The 15,095-nt window shown below is 37.1% G+C and overlaps 2 protein-coding genes across 3 annotated transcripts in view; both read left to right on the plus strand.

Moving 5' to 3' along the window:
• Nucleotides 1-9,169, plus strand: part of LOC109848370 (zinc finger CCCH domain-containing protein 3) — a 15,816-nt gene extending 6,647 nt beyond the window's left edge. For both annotated transcript variants that reach the window (XM_020417830.1, XM_020417829.1), the window contains 3 exons: nt 4,104-4,154; nt 5,045-5,215; nt 8,734-9,169. In XM_020417830.1, coding sequence (XP_020273419.1) covers nt 4,104-4,154; nt 5,045-5,142 — 149 coding nt within the window. In that variant the 3' untranslated portion in view covers nt 5,143-5,215; nt 8,734-9,169. The remainder of the gene's footprint in view (nt 1-4,103; nt 4,155-5,044; nt 5,216-8,733) is intronic.
• On the plus strand, nt 12,273-14,598 carry LOC109849184 (polygalacturonase At1g48100-like). The gene is made up of 6 exons (XM_020418997.1): nt 12,273-13,009; nt 13,105-13,272; nt 13,344-13,388; nt 13,475-13,682; nt 13,770-13,851; nt 13,940-14,598. The coding sequence occupies exons 1-6, from the start codon at nt 12,404-12,406 to the stop codon at nt 14,442-14,444; spliced, it is 1,614 nt and encodes a 537-aa protein (XP_020274586.1). The 5' UTR covers nt 12,273-12,403; the 3' UTR covers nt 14,445-14,598.

Raw genomic sequence — 15,095 nt, forward strand, 5'->3', positions numbered from 1 at the left:
AAAGCTTAAAAAAATGTTAGTTCCACTGGTTAAGCTATCACCTACATATATATGTGTGTGTGTGTACATATATATATTTGCAAATAAATAAAAAACAAGAAAGAAGGAGAACGAGAAAACTTGATTATGCTCATGTAAAGCTTAAAAAAATGTTAGTTCCACTGGTTAAGCTATCACCTACATATATATGTGTGTGTGTGTACATATATATATTTGCAAATAAATAAAAAACAAGAAAGAAGGAGAACGAGAAAACTTGATTATGCTCATGTTTAAATCATTTGGTGTAGGTTGATTCTCCCATTTAGAGCACCTTTGAACCAAATATGAAATGTTTTGAAGGCGTTCTCATTGAACACGTTCAGAAAAATATTTTTATGCAATGGTGATAACAATGATTTGCAAAGTCCATGTGTGCAGAAGGTTCAAACCGTGCTTCTTTCTAGCATAATACGATTAAAGAAATAATTCTATTATTTAAAAGGTCTAAAATCTTTTTGCAATCCTTGGTCATTAATCACCTAAGTTAGGGATGTAATACACCAAAGTTTGGCCGGACTCATTTAAGGTTGAGTGTGGGCTGCGAGTATGATGTAAGGCTCAAGTCTTTCTTGTTTATTTCGCAAGCTTGGATAACAAGGGTTCTGTTAGTTTCTGTTGTAAGACTGGAAGTTTGATGCTTCTAGCAAAAAACCGATGTTTAAAACTTTCAATATGCTAGATGTAGATCAATGTAGAGGATATTCGATACTCATAGATGAAGAAGTTGACAATATCATGTGCGATGGGATGTATAGGGCCATTGAGGGGGCTAGTGAGGTATCCCTCTTTCATCATGTTCAATGGGATGTACAGGACCATTGAGGGGGCCAGTGAGGTATCCCTCTTTGTGCAAAACTTATTGAGTTTGTGGACGAAAGAGGTAGCCGCAAAATAGAGCATTCAACGATCAGTGGAGGAACGTCCACTGAAGACCTCCTTTGAAGAAATTGGCAGGGAATAGAGGGAGGAAAACCAACACACATGACAGAGAGTGAGCAATCACTTGAGAGACGTGTAATCAAGAGTTATCACCAAAAAAACAACCCAGAGGATGAGAGTGAGAGAGACAGATCAGAAGGTTAGAGATAAACATCGACACCGGAGAAATAGTTCTTATGAGAAAAGTATCTGGTAATTGTTCTTCCTGTTCATATATCTCAGCTATAATGATGGCAGAGGGAACCGTCTGTAGGGCCCATATGAGTGACATGTTGGTTTTACTATGATGATGGACAATAATGTAGGTCCAGAAGAGCCAATTAGATCTTTTGCGGTGTAATGTTATTATAAATTATCATGCAGAGTTGGTCATCTTAACAACTATGAAGTTGCGTTTGAAAAAAATAAAAACAACATAAATTAGACTTCTAGTAGGAATGATGTAGTTTAAAACTCAATCAAATGAAAATAAGATGAAAAATTAGTGGTCTTCTCTCAAACTTCTACGTACGTATAAACCCTCACCAGAGTATGATCAATCCAACCCAAAGATTATATTACAAAAGAAAGTTCAAATCTCAGCTTAGCCAGAAATGCATCACAAATTCAGAATTCACCAAATGTCAAAGCTGAAACTAATCCAAATTAAAAATTGATAGCTTTTGGACTTAAGATCCACTTAATATCTGAGATTCGGAGGCCTGTGATTGATGCAGTACAAAGCAGATCTGAATTTCTGGAGTTAGGATTAGGAAAATTTGTTAGGACGTTAGTTTTTTTTCTCGGGATTATCTTAGTTAGTATTCGAGTTATTGTTAGAATTATTTGAAAATTTTATTTGATGTTATCTTTTAGTTAAAATTTTATTTGTTGTATCTTTTAGGTATTGTTTTGTCTTGGTTTTTCCTATAAAAAGGATTGTTCTTCTTTTGAGGAGATGGAGGATTTAATATGAATAAAAATTTGAACTAGAGAGATGAGAGTGAATCCTTCTAGACGTGAAGCTGTCGTTTCTAGTAGGCATGTGATGTGTTAGGTGTGAAGTCAAGTCTGATTAGGTGCTGCGTGTGAAACCAGCTTAACCCCCAAGTTATCTTTTCTTTTTGTTCTTTTTTCTTTAATTTTGATATTCAGATCTGCCATCAGAGTTAATCGCTTCCATTCCTTGTCAGTGAGTCATGTAGCATTACATAAAGGAGTGTTAGGCTACTTCTGGCACTTGAGCCACACATGCATGAATCATATAGAATTTGAGAGTAGACATTCTCGAAGCCCTGTGGCTGCATACTAACTTATTTCCGTGTAAAGAGCTCAATGCATCTGACCAAAATGTGATTTGATGATCAGAATAGTATACATATCGAATTTACAAGGTAGTATTTTCTTTTGTTTTACTATTTTCTTTCGTATTGTTAGTTTTAAGGAGGCAGAAGATAAATGTTGATTTAGCGTAAGGAATTTGGAATCAAGTGTGCTCATTTTGGATTGTTCATGTGAGCATGGTGAAGCTCTCTTATTGTAGGCTGTCTAAAAATTACTGCAGATAGTTGATCCCCACAAAGCACTGATGATGAGAGTTATAATTTGACAACTTTCATATTGATGAAAGTTACAATCTGACGACGTTCATGACAATAGATGATGAAAGTTACAATCTAATGACTTCCACATCAACAGAAGAAAGTTACAATTTGACGACTTCCACATCAACAGACGAAGGTTACGATCTGATGACCTTCACAACAGCATATGAGAGTTACAAATTAAAGAATCTCATATTTCAAAGAGCCGAATACAAGGATTACAAAATGACGATCCTTGCAACACTCGAGAAAAGAGATTACAAATTGACGATCTCTTCAAACCAAAACACGAGGGTTATCCCCGCGTTTCAAGTTCAAAACGCGGAGCTCACCTCCGTGTTTCAAGTTCAAAACACGGAGTTCACTACCGCGTTCCAAGCTTCAAACGTGAAGCTCAGCTCCGCGTGTCATTAGTTAGACGCGAATGTCATTTCTAGAGCGCGAACCTCGCGTTTGACCCATTCAAACACGTTTTAAATGGTTCCAAAACCATTTTGCACGTATTAAGGGCATTAAACCCTCATTAAAGAGTGATTTAAGGGATTAGTTACACCCCTTAAACCCCTATAAATAGCTGAGAAGTCAGCTACAAAAGACTCTTTTTGGATCATCTTGGAGGTCGGCACTCTTTGAGGCTTTTGTGAAGGCTTTTGTTGAAGCTTTGGAGCAATTTGTCTTGCCTTTTTAAACCGTGTTTCGGTTGAAGAACTTGGAGATTGGTTACTGAATTATTTTCAGTTGAAAAGGATTAATTTTCTTTCTAAAATCAACTCTTTTACTGAGTTCTTAAACTCGTCCAGAGTTCTTAAATTCGTTAAGAGTTCAAAACTTGCCTTGCAAGTTTTTCCCAACGTCAAGTCAAGAGGAATAGACTAACATTCCACGAAGTGAAGTGCTCGGATCGTCAACGGATACAAGAATCAAACTCTCATTGCCATCAAGAAAAACCCAGCTTTAAACAAAGGGGAAGATCATCATCGATCTTTCTCTCTTTTGTAAATCGGGAAACCGATAAGAGAAATTATAGTTTTTTTCTAAGTCAGTTAGAGAGATTACTGTGAGAAATTGTATATATTCTTTTCCTAAGTCAGTTAGGGAGATTAATACAAATTCATTTCTTCTTAAATTTTTTTCCGACAAACACTCATAAGTGAGCGCGGCCATATATTAGATTAGTTACTAGTATGATCTTGAAATCACCATGGCAGGTACCTCAAATTTCAATGTTCAGCTTAATTTACTGAACGAGAGGGTTGTGCATATAATTGGAAATTTTACTAGCTGAGGCCTATTTTTTTGGAATAAATCATAGAAAATATGGGTTCAAAGTGTCTAACTAATTGGCAACACCAACCACACTCACTTTGTAGAGTGGACCCCATGTAGATCTCCGTTAACACAAAGATTAAAATAAAATAATGCATGGACGGACAATGAAATAGAAGGAAGTGTTAGTACAAGAATGCTTTCATAAAATCTTGTAATTGCTACTTTCCAGACAAACTTTTAATCATTTATTGACAGGGTTAAATTTTGCAGGGCCTGGTAGTCTTGGAGCAAATCCGTTCGTTGGTGTTGGCTCTGTATCAGGTAAAACTGTTATAATGCACATACGAATGTGACACAACTTTTGTAAGAAGGATCAGGTCATTTACAGAAGTCATCTTTTATGTGGATATAAATTCTATGACCGACTGTCAAGGTGCTGTGAACCATCTCAGTGGGGGTGAAATGGAGCTTTATTATCTAATAACTCTATCCAAATCCCAAGCCAAATATTTAGTTTAAATCCTTAAAAGCAGATCTAAAATCAAAAGCCAAATCAGATAATTTATTGAATTTAGATTTCTGTTGGATTCCAGTTTGTTAGTGGGTTTGGATCCTCCAAATTTATAATGGATCCACAGGCGGACCTTGTGTGCTCCAACCCAAATCCAACCTGTTGGCACCCCTAAATCTGAGTTGGCTCCAAATTTATGGGCAAAGAAACTGGAGGACCTATACCAAGTTTCTGTAACATTTGAGATAAGCCAGGGACTACAGGACATCATTAACTTATTAGTTACAGAGAGTGCATGCCATCTCAGTTCCAAGTTAACTTATTAGTTGCAAGAAAGAGAAATCAGTTTACTTTCATCTACAAAGATTTAGGTAAAAGCTTACTTCCCATTTTTAGTTTGTTTTAGAGTTGAACTGCTTTCCTCTTTTCATCTCTTGGCCCATTTCAGGTATTTAAGTCTCATTTAAATTTGGTCTGCCTTTAGGCATTCTCCTATCTCATCTCTTTTGAGGAGAACACACCAAGTTAAGTTAAATCTGCTGCTTATCTTTTAGCACATGAAAATATTTTTCTCCGTTCTCTTCGCATTGTTGCACAGTGTTGAACACTAGGCACAATATTAATATTTTAAAATTGTATGAAATGGTCATTATGAGTAAATTTAGTACTGTGTAAATGTGTGATGTGATTCTTGATGCAGGAGATCAAACTGGAGTTTCGTGGGGAAACTTACCTCCATCTTTACGACCTCCTCCAGAGGGTGGTTATCCACCCCTCCCCTTTCTGGACTGGGGTTAAGTTTCTTTCAATTATTGATCTATGCAAGTACGTTCTTCGTGTGGTCATATTGCTGCAGAACTATAGTGCAAATGTAAGTACGTTCTTCGTGTGGTCATATTGCTGCAGAACTATAATGCAAAAGTTTTACCGTTGCAGTTTACTAGATAATGTAAAGTTTAATAATTTTATGGATTAGCATTATAGCATGTGCAAATGCATGTGCAAAGGGCATTAAAACTTATGTTACTTTTTATAAGAAGGGTTAGCTGCATTTTAATAACCTAAAGTTCACTGATTTTTAAGTTATATATCCTTAAGTTCTAATTTGCTTAAAAATACTCCAAATTTTTTCACGATATAATTTAAAAATGTAATATTCTAATAATCTTATAAATTTGTGATTTGAGAATAAAGTTATTAGGATGTAAGAAAGTTTCCTTCTATTTGTTATTAGGTATCAACTAAGAACACTGTAGAGCATACTTTTTTTCACAATAATATAAAAATTACTAGTAGTTGTTCAAAATGGGATGTTGTAGCCTTGAATGTAGATGTCAATTATTTGCAGGCTTGATCACAGAGAGGTCTAGAGGTTGTTTCCCCTTTGTTGATTTGAGGGAGGGATGGGATAAAGTGTCAATTCTTTCAATTTTTCCGAATTTACCACCCTTAACAAATAACAATTTCCCTTAATGAAATGCTATAGAGTGAGAATTATCCACAATTCCTTGAAATTAGCTTTGCCCTCGCTATGTTTTTGGTAAGGATTTTCCTATGATGTGCCCTTAGGGCACATGTGAAGAACCATTACATGCTTTTCAACTGCTGCTCCTATCATAGAAGAATGTGTTTCAAACAAAAAGAATCATAGAAGGATGTGTGCAAACTTAATTATTTTGCTTTATTTTAGTAAAACATATTAAATTGTTTCATGTAGATGATTAGAATTATCAATTTTCATAAAAAATCCAAATCATTAAAATTTATACATGGCCTAAGTTGCATGGAAACGGTCACGAGTATTGGTACGGGTGCGGGTGCGGGTACGGGACACGGCAAAACTGTAAAATGTAGGGTACGGGGACACGTCTACATATATATATTGAATTAATATCGTACATAAGATAATTTTTTCCCCTTCATGTGTCATTAGAATTAAAATTCCGATCACATTTTTTAGTTTCTTTTATCATATTGATTATCGTGAATTGTAAACTACTCTTTTTTTTACTAGACATCTAAACGACCCATTAACTATATAGTTTTAAACTTGGGTATGGACTGAAACGAATCCGACTCATATCTCATTAGTTTCAAAAGACGGATGTGAAGTGTAAGCTCTACGTCCAGGAAGCCTTTGAAAAGTGGACGCCTTTGAAAAGTGTTTTAAATTAACACATATGTCGTATAATTGAGTACATGTTGTAATAAATGCATGCATATAGTCAAGAAGTGTCCATAAAGTTTGGGTACGGGAAAGTGTCGGGTACGTGTCCGGTACGGGTACGGCTTCATTATAGAAGTACCCGGGTAACATAGTACATGGCTAAATAGCACTTAAATACCACAAAAATTTCAGGATTTTGGTAGTTATATACCATGGGTTGTTTTTTGTGGCAAATAAATGCCATAAGTTGTTTAAAATTGGCACATTAGTAGATTTGATCATGCAAACATGGTTTTCACATGAATGTTCCCATATGACACTAACATGTTAATTTTATAACCAATGTTACATTAAACGCTGGGCGCTCCTGGGCGCCGGACTTGGCGCCCAGCGCTTAGACGTCTAGGCGGGCGCCTAAGCGGTTTCTGGGCGGTTTTTTTCTTCTGGGCGGTTTTTTTTTTAATTGTGATACTTGAAGATAAATATATATACTCAATCAACAATACATAAATACAAAAATACCAACACAACACATATGCTATCCAAAGTATAATAGTCAATCAAAGATGCATACATACTAAATGACAAGGCATATAATATCCAATAACTAGAAGTTTATTATCCTCACAAGTAATAAGAATCTATCAAACCTGAACCAATCAACACAGATTTTTCCTTTTTAAGACTTGAACCCAATAAAAATTATCAACACAGTTACACAAGCCTACAACATCAAATTAATGAGAACCCAAAACTTGAAGACGAGCTCGGAATAAAAAAAAGGAAATTGAAATCGAAATAAAAAGGATTAGGGTTTTACGAAGCGAACTGTCAGCTAAAGACGAAGACGAAGACGAACTGTCGAAGACGAAGACGAAGACGAAGACGAGCTCGGTTGGAGACGAAGACGAGCTCGGTCGGTCGGAAGTCGTCGAGTCGAAGGCGAGCTCGGTCCGAAGTCGTCGAGTCGAAGACGAGCTCGGCAGGTGAGATCGAAGACGAACTCGGTCGGAAGTCGTCGACGTCGAGTCGAAGACGAAGACGAGTCGAAGACGAGTCCGAAGTCGGTTAAAGACGAAGGTGAGATCGAAGATTAGGGTTTTATTTTTGAGTTTGGGTTTTGGGTTTTGGGTATCGGGTTTTGGGTTAGGCTTTTTTTTTATTCGGGTTTTTGGGAGCGCCCAGCTCAAAATTTGCCTATGGAAAAGTGGGGCGGGCCGCTTAAGCGGCCCGCTTATCCCTGGGCGGCCGCCTAGGCGCTCCCAGCGCCTAGACGTGGCCGCTCAGGGCTAAGCGACACGCTCTGGGCACCGCCTCCGCCTAGGCGGGCGCCTAGGCGGCCGCCCAGAGCGTGTTTTACAACACTGTTTATAACATTCTAACCCCATTAATATTTGTTAAATTTATTATTAAAGATATCCTAGCTCTATTTTGAAGTAGAATTAAGATAAGTTCAAAAACGAATTCTGATAGATTTAATAGCAAATTATCAAATATTAATAGTTAGAAAGCTCTAAAATTAGCATGCACGTATAATAGAGAAACATTCGGATGAAATTTTTCATGTTTGCTAATGTGCCAAGTTTAAACAACTTATGGTATTTATTTGCCACAAAAAACTACCCATGGTATTGAAGTGTCAAAACGAGGAAACTTTGTGGTGTTTAAGTGCCATTTAGCCTTTACATATCTATATATTAATATGATAGTGGAGATACTTGGGGAGCATTTAATGCTTCTGAACATACACCCCCTAAGGGCACATTATAGAAAAACCCTTTATAATGTAGTTTAGATGTTCAATTTCCTCTGACAATAATAATGGTGTGTAAAGAAATTCGGTGCCCTTAAAACATATACACGAAACCTAGACTCATCATTTGGGTAAGAGAGAACCTGAGACAGTGGAATGATAACACTTTTAACAAAAAGGATAAAAACTGTTTGATATTTAGAACCAGCCTTCTCTAAGGAATACGAGCATTGCTTAGGAGATAGTATGCGCAATCATGTTCTCGTCAACAGATTGAAGCAAGCCAAAGGGTAATGCATCAAACATCAATTCTAATATTGATCGCATAACATTTGGAGAGGGTTGTTTTATGGATTGAGAATAGAGCTAGAATTTGTTTCCAGATGGATGGAAAGTTCCTAAACTTGAAGGGACCTCTCTCTTGAATGCTGAATTGGGTGAAATTTCTGTTTGTTTGAGCTTTGAACAGGTTATGTTCTACTCTGAGAAAAGGATGGTCTCTGTACGAAATCTAAAGGACGGATCATGGTTGTTCTGCGATGCCTAAGCCAAAAATCTAAAGGACAAACTTTTGAAAGGCTTGAAGGTGGCAAGTGGAAGGATTGAAGATGGAGAGTGGCTTGAAGAGAGTTGTTACTAAATCCATAATGCAACCCGCTTCGTTATCACTGGGCTAGGCCTCAGTGTTAAAACTATTATTGCCTTGAATTTTAATTCTAAGTCTGTATCGGACTTTGATACTGTTGTATTTTTCTTTCTTTTTCTTTTTCTTTTTCTTTTTCTTTTTCCATTTTTTTGGGAAAATACACCGTTGAAATTAGTTTATTAGTTCTTACAGTTCAAAGTAGTACTTTCTGGTGTAGTTGGACTCTTCACTATTAGATGCTGCTAGTTAACTTGTTGAAGATTTGTCTGGTTCTCGACAGAAGATAAAGAGCAACGGTTTCAGATTGTTGGAGTTGATTGCGTCCCTTCATATTGTGAGCATATTGTGAGCATGTTGCAATCTCATAGTTTTTGTTTTCCTGAAATTGGAAGTGAAAAAACACCATGCTCAGTGTGAATTATATAAAAATATTTGTCGTATACCACGGAATGATAAATTATTCTTGCGTCCTGTGGTTTGCATCAACAAATGTTCCGAGCCCAACTGTATTCTTCTGAGGGCTAGTGCGTATTTCGAGTACAATGCAATATGGATAATGGCTTTGGTAACTTCTCATGAAATGCTTAGGTTATAACATCTTGAGCAGAATACTATTTACAGAAGTAATTGAGTTGCCAAAATTTTACTTGCAAAAAGATCTTCACTTGCTCAATTAAAAAAGAAATTTTCTAAATAAACTCATTCCTAATTTTAATCTCAAATTTCGACTCTATTCAAACTTATTATAAAAATCGACCGACTTTCTCGTCACGTCAGCATCGTGGTCAGAAAGTGGGTCGATTTTTTTAAACGCGATCCTAATTAGTCGGGGTTGACAACCCCGACTATTTTGGACCTCGCCGACTATTTTGGATCTTCGACAAAATAATGACATGAGCTCGAATTAGGCATTTCGAAATGATCGGAGTTCCCAACCCCGAGCAATTTAAATATGTGCTAAATTAGTCAGGGTTTCGAACCCCGACTAATTAGGTTGCCAAATTATCGGCGAGGTCCAAAATAGTCGGGGTTGCCAACCCCGACTAATTAGGATCGCGTTTTTAAAAAAACCGGCCCACTTTCTAGTCACGATGCTGACGTGACGAGAAAGTGGGTCGATTTTCATAATTAAGTTTGAAGTGGGTCGAATTTGGGGAATAAAATTAGGAATGCGTTTAATTTGAAAATTTCTTCCTCAATTAAAATATAGATCATAAATTTTTTTGGCTAATAATGATTGGATAAATCATGCACGCCCATGAAGAGATCAAAGAAGGGCTGCGCGCGTGTGCCGAAAGAAAAATTAGAAGCCTCAAGAATCTCCACAAGATTGCACCCAAAGTTCCACTCACAACCGTCCTCGGCTTATCTTCTTCCCACCCTCATAAAATTTTAAATACTTCTGACAATAGTGCGACTAGCTCATGCCTCCTTGCTAAAAATAAAAAAATAAAAAAATAAAAATAAAAAGGAAACTCTTGCTTGGGACAAGACTTGGAGCTTGAGGCTTTTACACGTGTCTTGAAAACACCACCTTAAATGATAGCATGAAGTGTTATGCCTCCCCTACTTTTGCATCAAAACTTTTGAACTGTCACCAAACCGTTTCTTACGTATATAACCAGATACATTAAATAGTATTATATATGAAATCAAATATTTTTGACACGAAATTATACTAGCAAATAGAATATATTTTGCTCCTCAAATAACTGAAAGTGATATAAAATCCAAAAAAAAAAAAAAAACCCCTGGAGATATGACTAAAAGAGAAATTTTCCCTCAAATGTGCATTGAGTAGCTACTAGGCTAGGGTTGTTTGGTATGTTGCAATTGTAAACGCAGCAAATGTTGCATACAGTAGTACTGGCTATAGAAAATTAACCTGAAATCATTTTAGTTTAGGAAACGTGTTTGCAAATCAAAATTTAATCTAACGCTCGGTTCGATGCAACAGATTTTCATTGCAAATCAAATTCTTCTTAATTCAAAATTGTAAAAGAATTACATTTTCTGATTTGTTTTAACTAATTTGATTACATGCCGCTAAGAAAAGGAATGACAACGTTTGTTGCGGCCAAATCGGCTGTAGCAAATGCTGCAGCTTTTTTTCTACAACGTGTAAATCCATTTACATTTTCGAACTAAATTTTTTCCTACCAAAACACTAGAAATAAAAATTTTGTCGCAACATTTGCAGCTGCAACTCTATTTCCTACCAACCAAACAACATATAGATCAGTTTATGGCTTGGACAAATTCATGATCTGAACGAACCTGATGACACTTGCTTTCTATTCCAACAATCACATCATATGTAGATTACAACGGCGTACATTGTATTGGGTTGTCGTGGCATCGAACCAAGGTCCTGATCATTCTATTGAAGCTCCCAAAGGATTCATTCTATACAAGATGCATGTAATGTGTATATATGTGCTAATAAACTGAGCTCGATTATAATCTTTATGGTTCTAGCTTCAAGTTGATATCAGTAATGGATTAAAACAGGGCATATAAACCATTCGTTGTAATAAAGAATAAATATGAGACTGGAGACAGCCAGCTTGTTTTAACAATTTGATATTTGTCATAGACTGTACGTACGAGACTTGCATGCTTACAAGATGAACTGAATATGGACACTCCATAAAAGGACAAGCTCTCTCACAAACTTAAAAATGGAAGCACATAATCCTTAATTAGAGGCCTCAATATAACATGTCTTAATTAAGGATTGTTGATATTTTAAAACCATATATTATGGTCTCAAATTTACATGACATCTTCGCATTTAAAGAGTTGACCAGTAATAGAGATATTTCAACTAATATCCTACCCTCTTTCCTTCTTATAGCAAAGGCTTCACGATTTCCAGCGAAAAGTTCATGGGCTTAATTATCTCCTTCCATAACCAAAAATTTCGTTTCAAATATTGTCTAATGAATTTAATCAAAAATTTCATAAAGTCTCCCGCTTACAGTTAGTTAAAAACAACTCCCAATGACTAGACTTTGAACGTGGGCTTGTTCTCTTACCCTCTCTTCTCCTCAATAACTAACACCAATGTAACAGAAGTCACTTCGAGGTCTATTTTGCAACAAAAAAGAAAAAAAAAGAAAAAAAAATTTATCTTTCATTTGCAGACTCCACATTCTCAAAAAAAGCCATAGCCTGAATGGATGTGGTCGGTTGTCAACACTTAGAATAATGAGAAATAGTGCTCCATTGTTGAAGAGAGGAGAAGAAGGAAGAGCCACAAACTGATTACTCTCCCACTATCTGCTTGTATACTATAAAAGCTCACTTCTATAACTCCCCAACTTGTCTCTCAACTCAATCATCACCCTCCTCTTCTAACTCTCAATCTTCTTCTCTAAGGCCTAGTTGATAGGAGAAAGCGACAACCACCGGCCGCAGTTTTTGAATTCTAACTCCCAAACCTCTGAAAGAGATGGATATGGCTTGATTTTTTTCTATAAATTAACACTGCATGCCAAGTTTCTTTTATAGCAACATTCCCTCTGTTCTGAACTTGAGTTTGTTAAGAATGGAAGCTTTGGTGCTTTTCCTATGCATTGCCTCTAGCTTCTGTATTGTTAACGGGAGAAGTGGCAATCATCACCATCATCACTATCATAACAGACACCAGAGCATTGCTCTGCCTCCAATGGCTGACTCCCCTGACGAGTCTGCACTTCCTCCTACTCTCTCTCCTCTACGAAACTCCACGAACTCGACTTATGTTCCTCCTACTTACTCTCCATCACGAAATTCTACTAACTCGACTTCAGTTCCTCCTCCACTTCCCTCACCTCCTGCTCATCCTCCTGCTTCCACACCAAACTTCCATGCACCAGCTCCTTCTCCTGCAAGTGGGGTTACAAATGACAACTCCTCAAGCTCGGTTGCTGTTTTCAACGTGAGATCATTTGGGGCGGTGGGCGATGGGGTCTCAGATGACACTGAGGCCTTCAAGAGTGCATGGGACTCAGCGTGTCAAGTTGGTTCAGCGGTTGTGCTCGTGCAAAAGGGATACTCGTTCATGATCAATTCGACCATTTTTGCAGGTCCTTGTCAAAATGGTGTCATATTTCAGGTATATTGATTTGTATTAACCTCTTATTCTTTCATTGTTCGATGTGGTTTTCTTTTTTTTGTATTCTGAGTTATGTTAATTTTCTGATTTTTAAGGTTGACGGCATTGTTATGCCACCAGACGGTCCTGATTACTGGCCGTCAAACAATAGCAAGAGGCAATGGCTTGTGTTCTATCGAGCTGATGGAATGTCGATGCAGGGATCGGGACTCATTGATGGCAGAGGAGAGAAGTGGTGGAATTTACCCTGCAAACCACACAGGGTAAAAATATATGCTCAGAGATTTTATCCTCATATAACTAATCAGTAACTGACATGCCCTTTATGTAACAGGGGATTAATGGAACAAAATTACCTGGACCTTGTGATAGCCCTGTTGTAAGTTGTACCGCTCTTTGACTGACTGTGTTAATTATCACCTCTTTTCACTTAAAACTAATTTTTTTTGTGAATTTTTATTATAGGCATTAAGGTTCTTCATGAGCTCGAACATTTCGGTCCATGGACTGAAGATCCAAAACAGCCCCCAGTTTCATTTCAGATTCGATAACTGTCGGAATGTCACAGTTGACAGTATATCCATCAGCTCACCAGCTCTGAGCCCCAACACGGACGGAATCCATGTAGAAAACACTCAGAATGTTGGAATTTACAACTCAGTCATCTCCAATGGTCAGTTCAATTGGCTCTGAACATAACATAAACTCTAACCAATAAAGTAAAAAAAGCTAACGAGAGTTATGTCTCTGTCTCAATCAGGGGATGACTGCATCTCTATCGGATCTGGAAGCATGCATGTTGACATTAGAAACGTAACATGTGGGCCAGGCCATGGTATCAGGTAAACTAAAAATTCCTCTTTCTCCGTGAAAATCCAAAGAATAAAAAGATACAATGATTTTCTTACAGATAACTCCACTTATTTGCAGCATTGGGAGCCTAGGAAAAGCAAATACTCGAGCATGCGTAACAAACATAACTGTCCACAACGCCATCATAAAGCACTCTGACAATGGTGTCCGAATCAAAACCTGGCAGGGTGGATCAGGGTCAGTCTCATCTATCACATTCGATAACATCCGAATGGATACAGTTCGAAACCCAATCATGATCGATCAGTACTACTGCCTGTCAAAGCCGTGCAGAAACCAATCAGCAAATATCTTCATTTCTGATATTTCGTACTCCAACATTAAAGGAACTTATGATGTGAGAAGCCCCCCAATCCATTTGGGGTGCAGTGATTCAGTACCATGCACAAATGTTACGCTAACAGAAGTCGAACTTTTACCTGCACAAGGGTATGTGATATCTGACCCATTCTGTTGGAATGTGTATGGGACGTCACAGACAATAACGATTCCTCCGGTAGCTTGTTTGCTCGGAGGGTTGCCAAAGGCGATTATGGACTATGATTCAGAGATTTGCATTTGATTTTATATCAGAGCCTGTGATATAGTTAGCAATGGTGTGGTAGCCTTGAAGCTAAAGCCACCCTCACAGCTACTGTAACTGTAAACTCGGAATTTTCTGATAAAAGTATAAACAATATGCACTTATGTTGTTGTGATCTTGAAGTTTGATCATATTGCTGCAATCAAACTAAGTTCAGAATCGTGGACAAGTATAAAATCAAAATGGTAAACATGTGAAAAATCAGGTTCCAGTTCATATTTTAATAGCAGAAACACCTTGGAGTTCAATGAATGTTAACTGTAATTTCAAATAATAACTGGATGGTTTGCTCGAAAAATTATCTTAGAGGAAGAATTATTTTACTTAGACCACAAAATTACCCAATTAGTTTTATCCAGATCTAAAGATAAATTTCCCACGACACGAGCAAAATATACAGTACTTTCATCAAGTTTATGGGGTCTTTTGGTTTTAGTTAACTCTATTAGTCCATAATCACGATTTGATGACCACATTTACTACTTATAGTTCATCGTTCTGGACTAATTTTATTTGTTCAGGCGAAGTTTGTTTTGGCCATCTCTTTTGAAGCATTTTGTTTCAGATAGCGGGATCCCTGGTCTCCTGTATTTTTGGGTCTCTATTTTCATTTAAGTAACTTTTGTTAGG

Source organism: Asparagus officinalis, chromosome 7, assembly GCF_001876935.1.
Source record: "Asparagus officinalis chromosome 7, Aspof.V1, whole genome shotgun sequence".
Taxonomy (NCBI): Eukaryota; Viridiplantae; Streptophyta; class Magnoliopsida; order Asparagales; family Asparagaceae; genus Asparagus; species Asparagus officinalis.

What these genes read in the sequence shown, in the direction of transcription:
- LOC109849184 (XM_020418997.1), top strand. Translation starts at nt 12,404, where the DNA reads ATGCCAAGTTTCTTTTATAGCAACATTCCCTCTGTTCTGAACTTGAGT. An exon ending in AAAATGGTGTCATATTTCAG is followed by an intron (nt 13,010 to 13,104) that starts GTATATTGATTT and finishes CTGATTTTTAAG; the next exon opens with GTTGACGGCATTGTTATGCC. An exon ending in TACCCTGCAAACCACACAGG is followed by an intron (nt 13,273 to 13,343) that starts GTAAAAATATAT and finishes TTTATGTAACAG; the next exon opens with GGGATTAATGGAACAAAATT.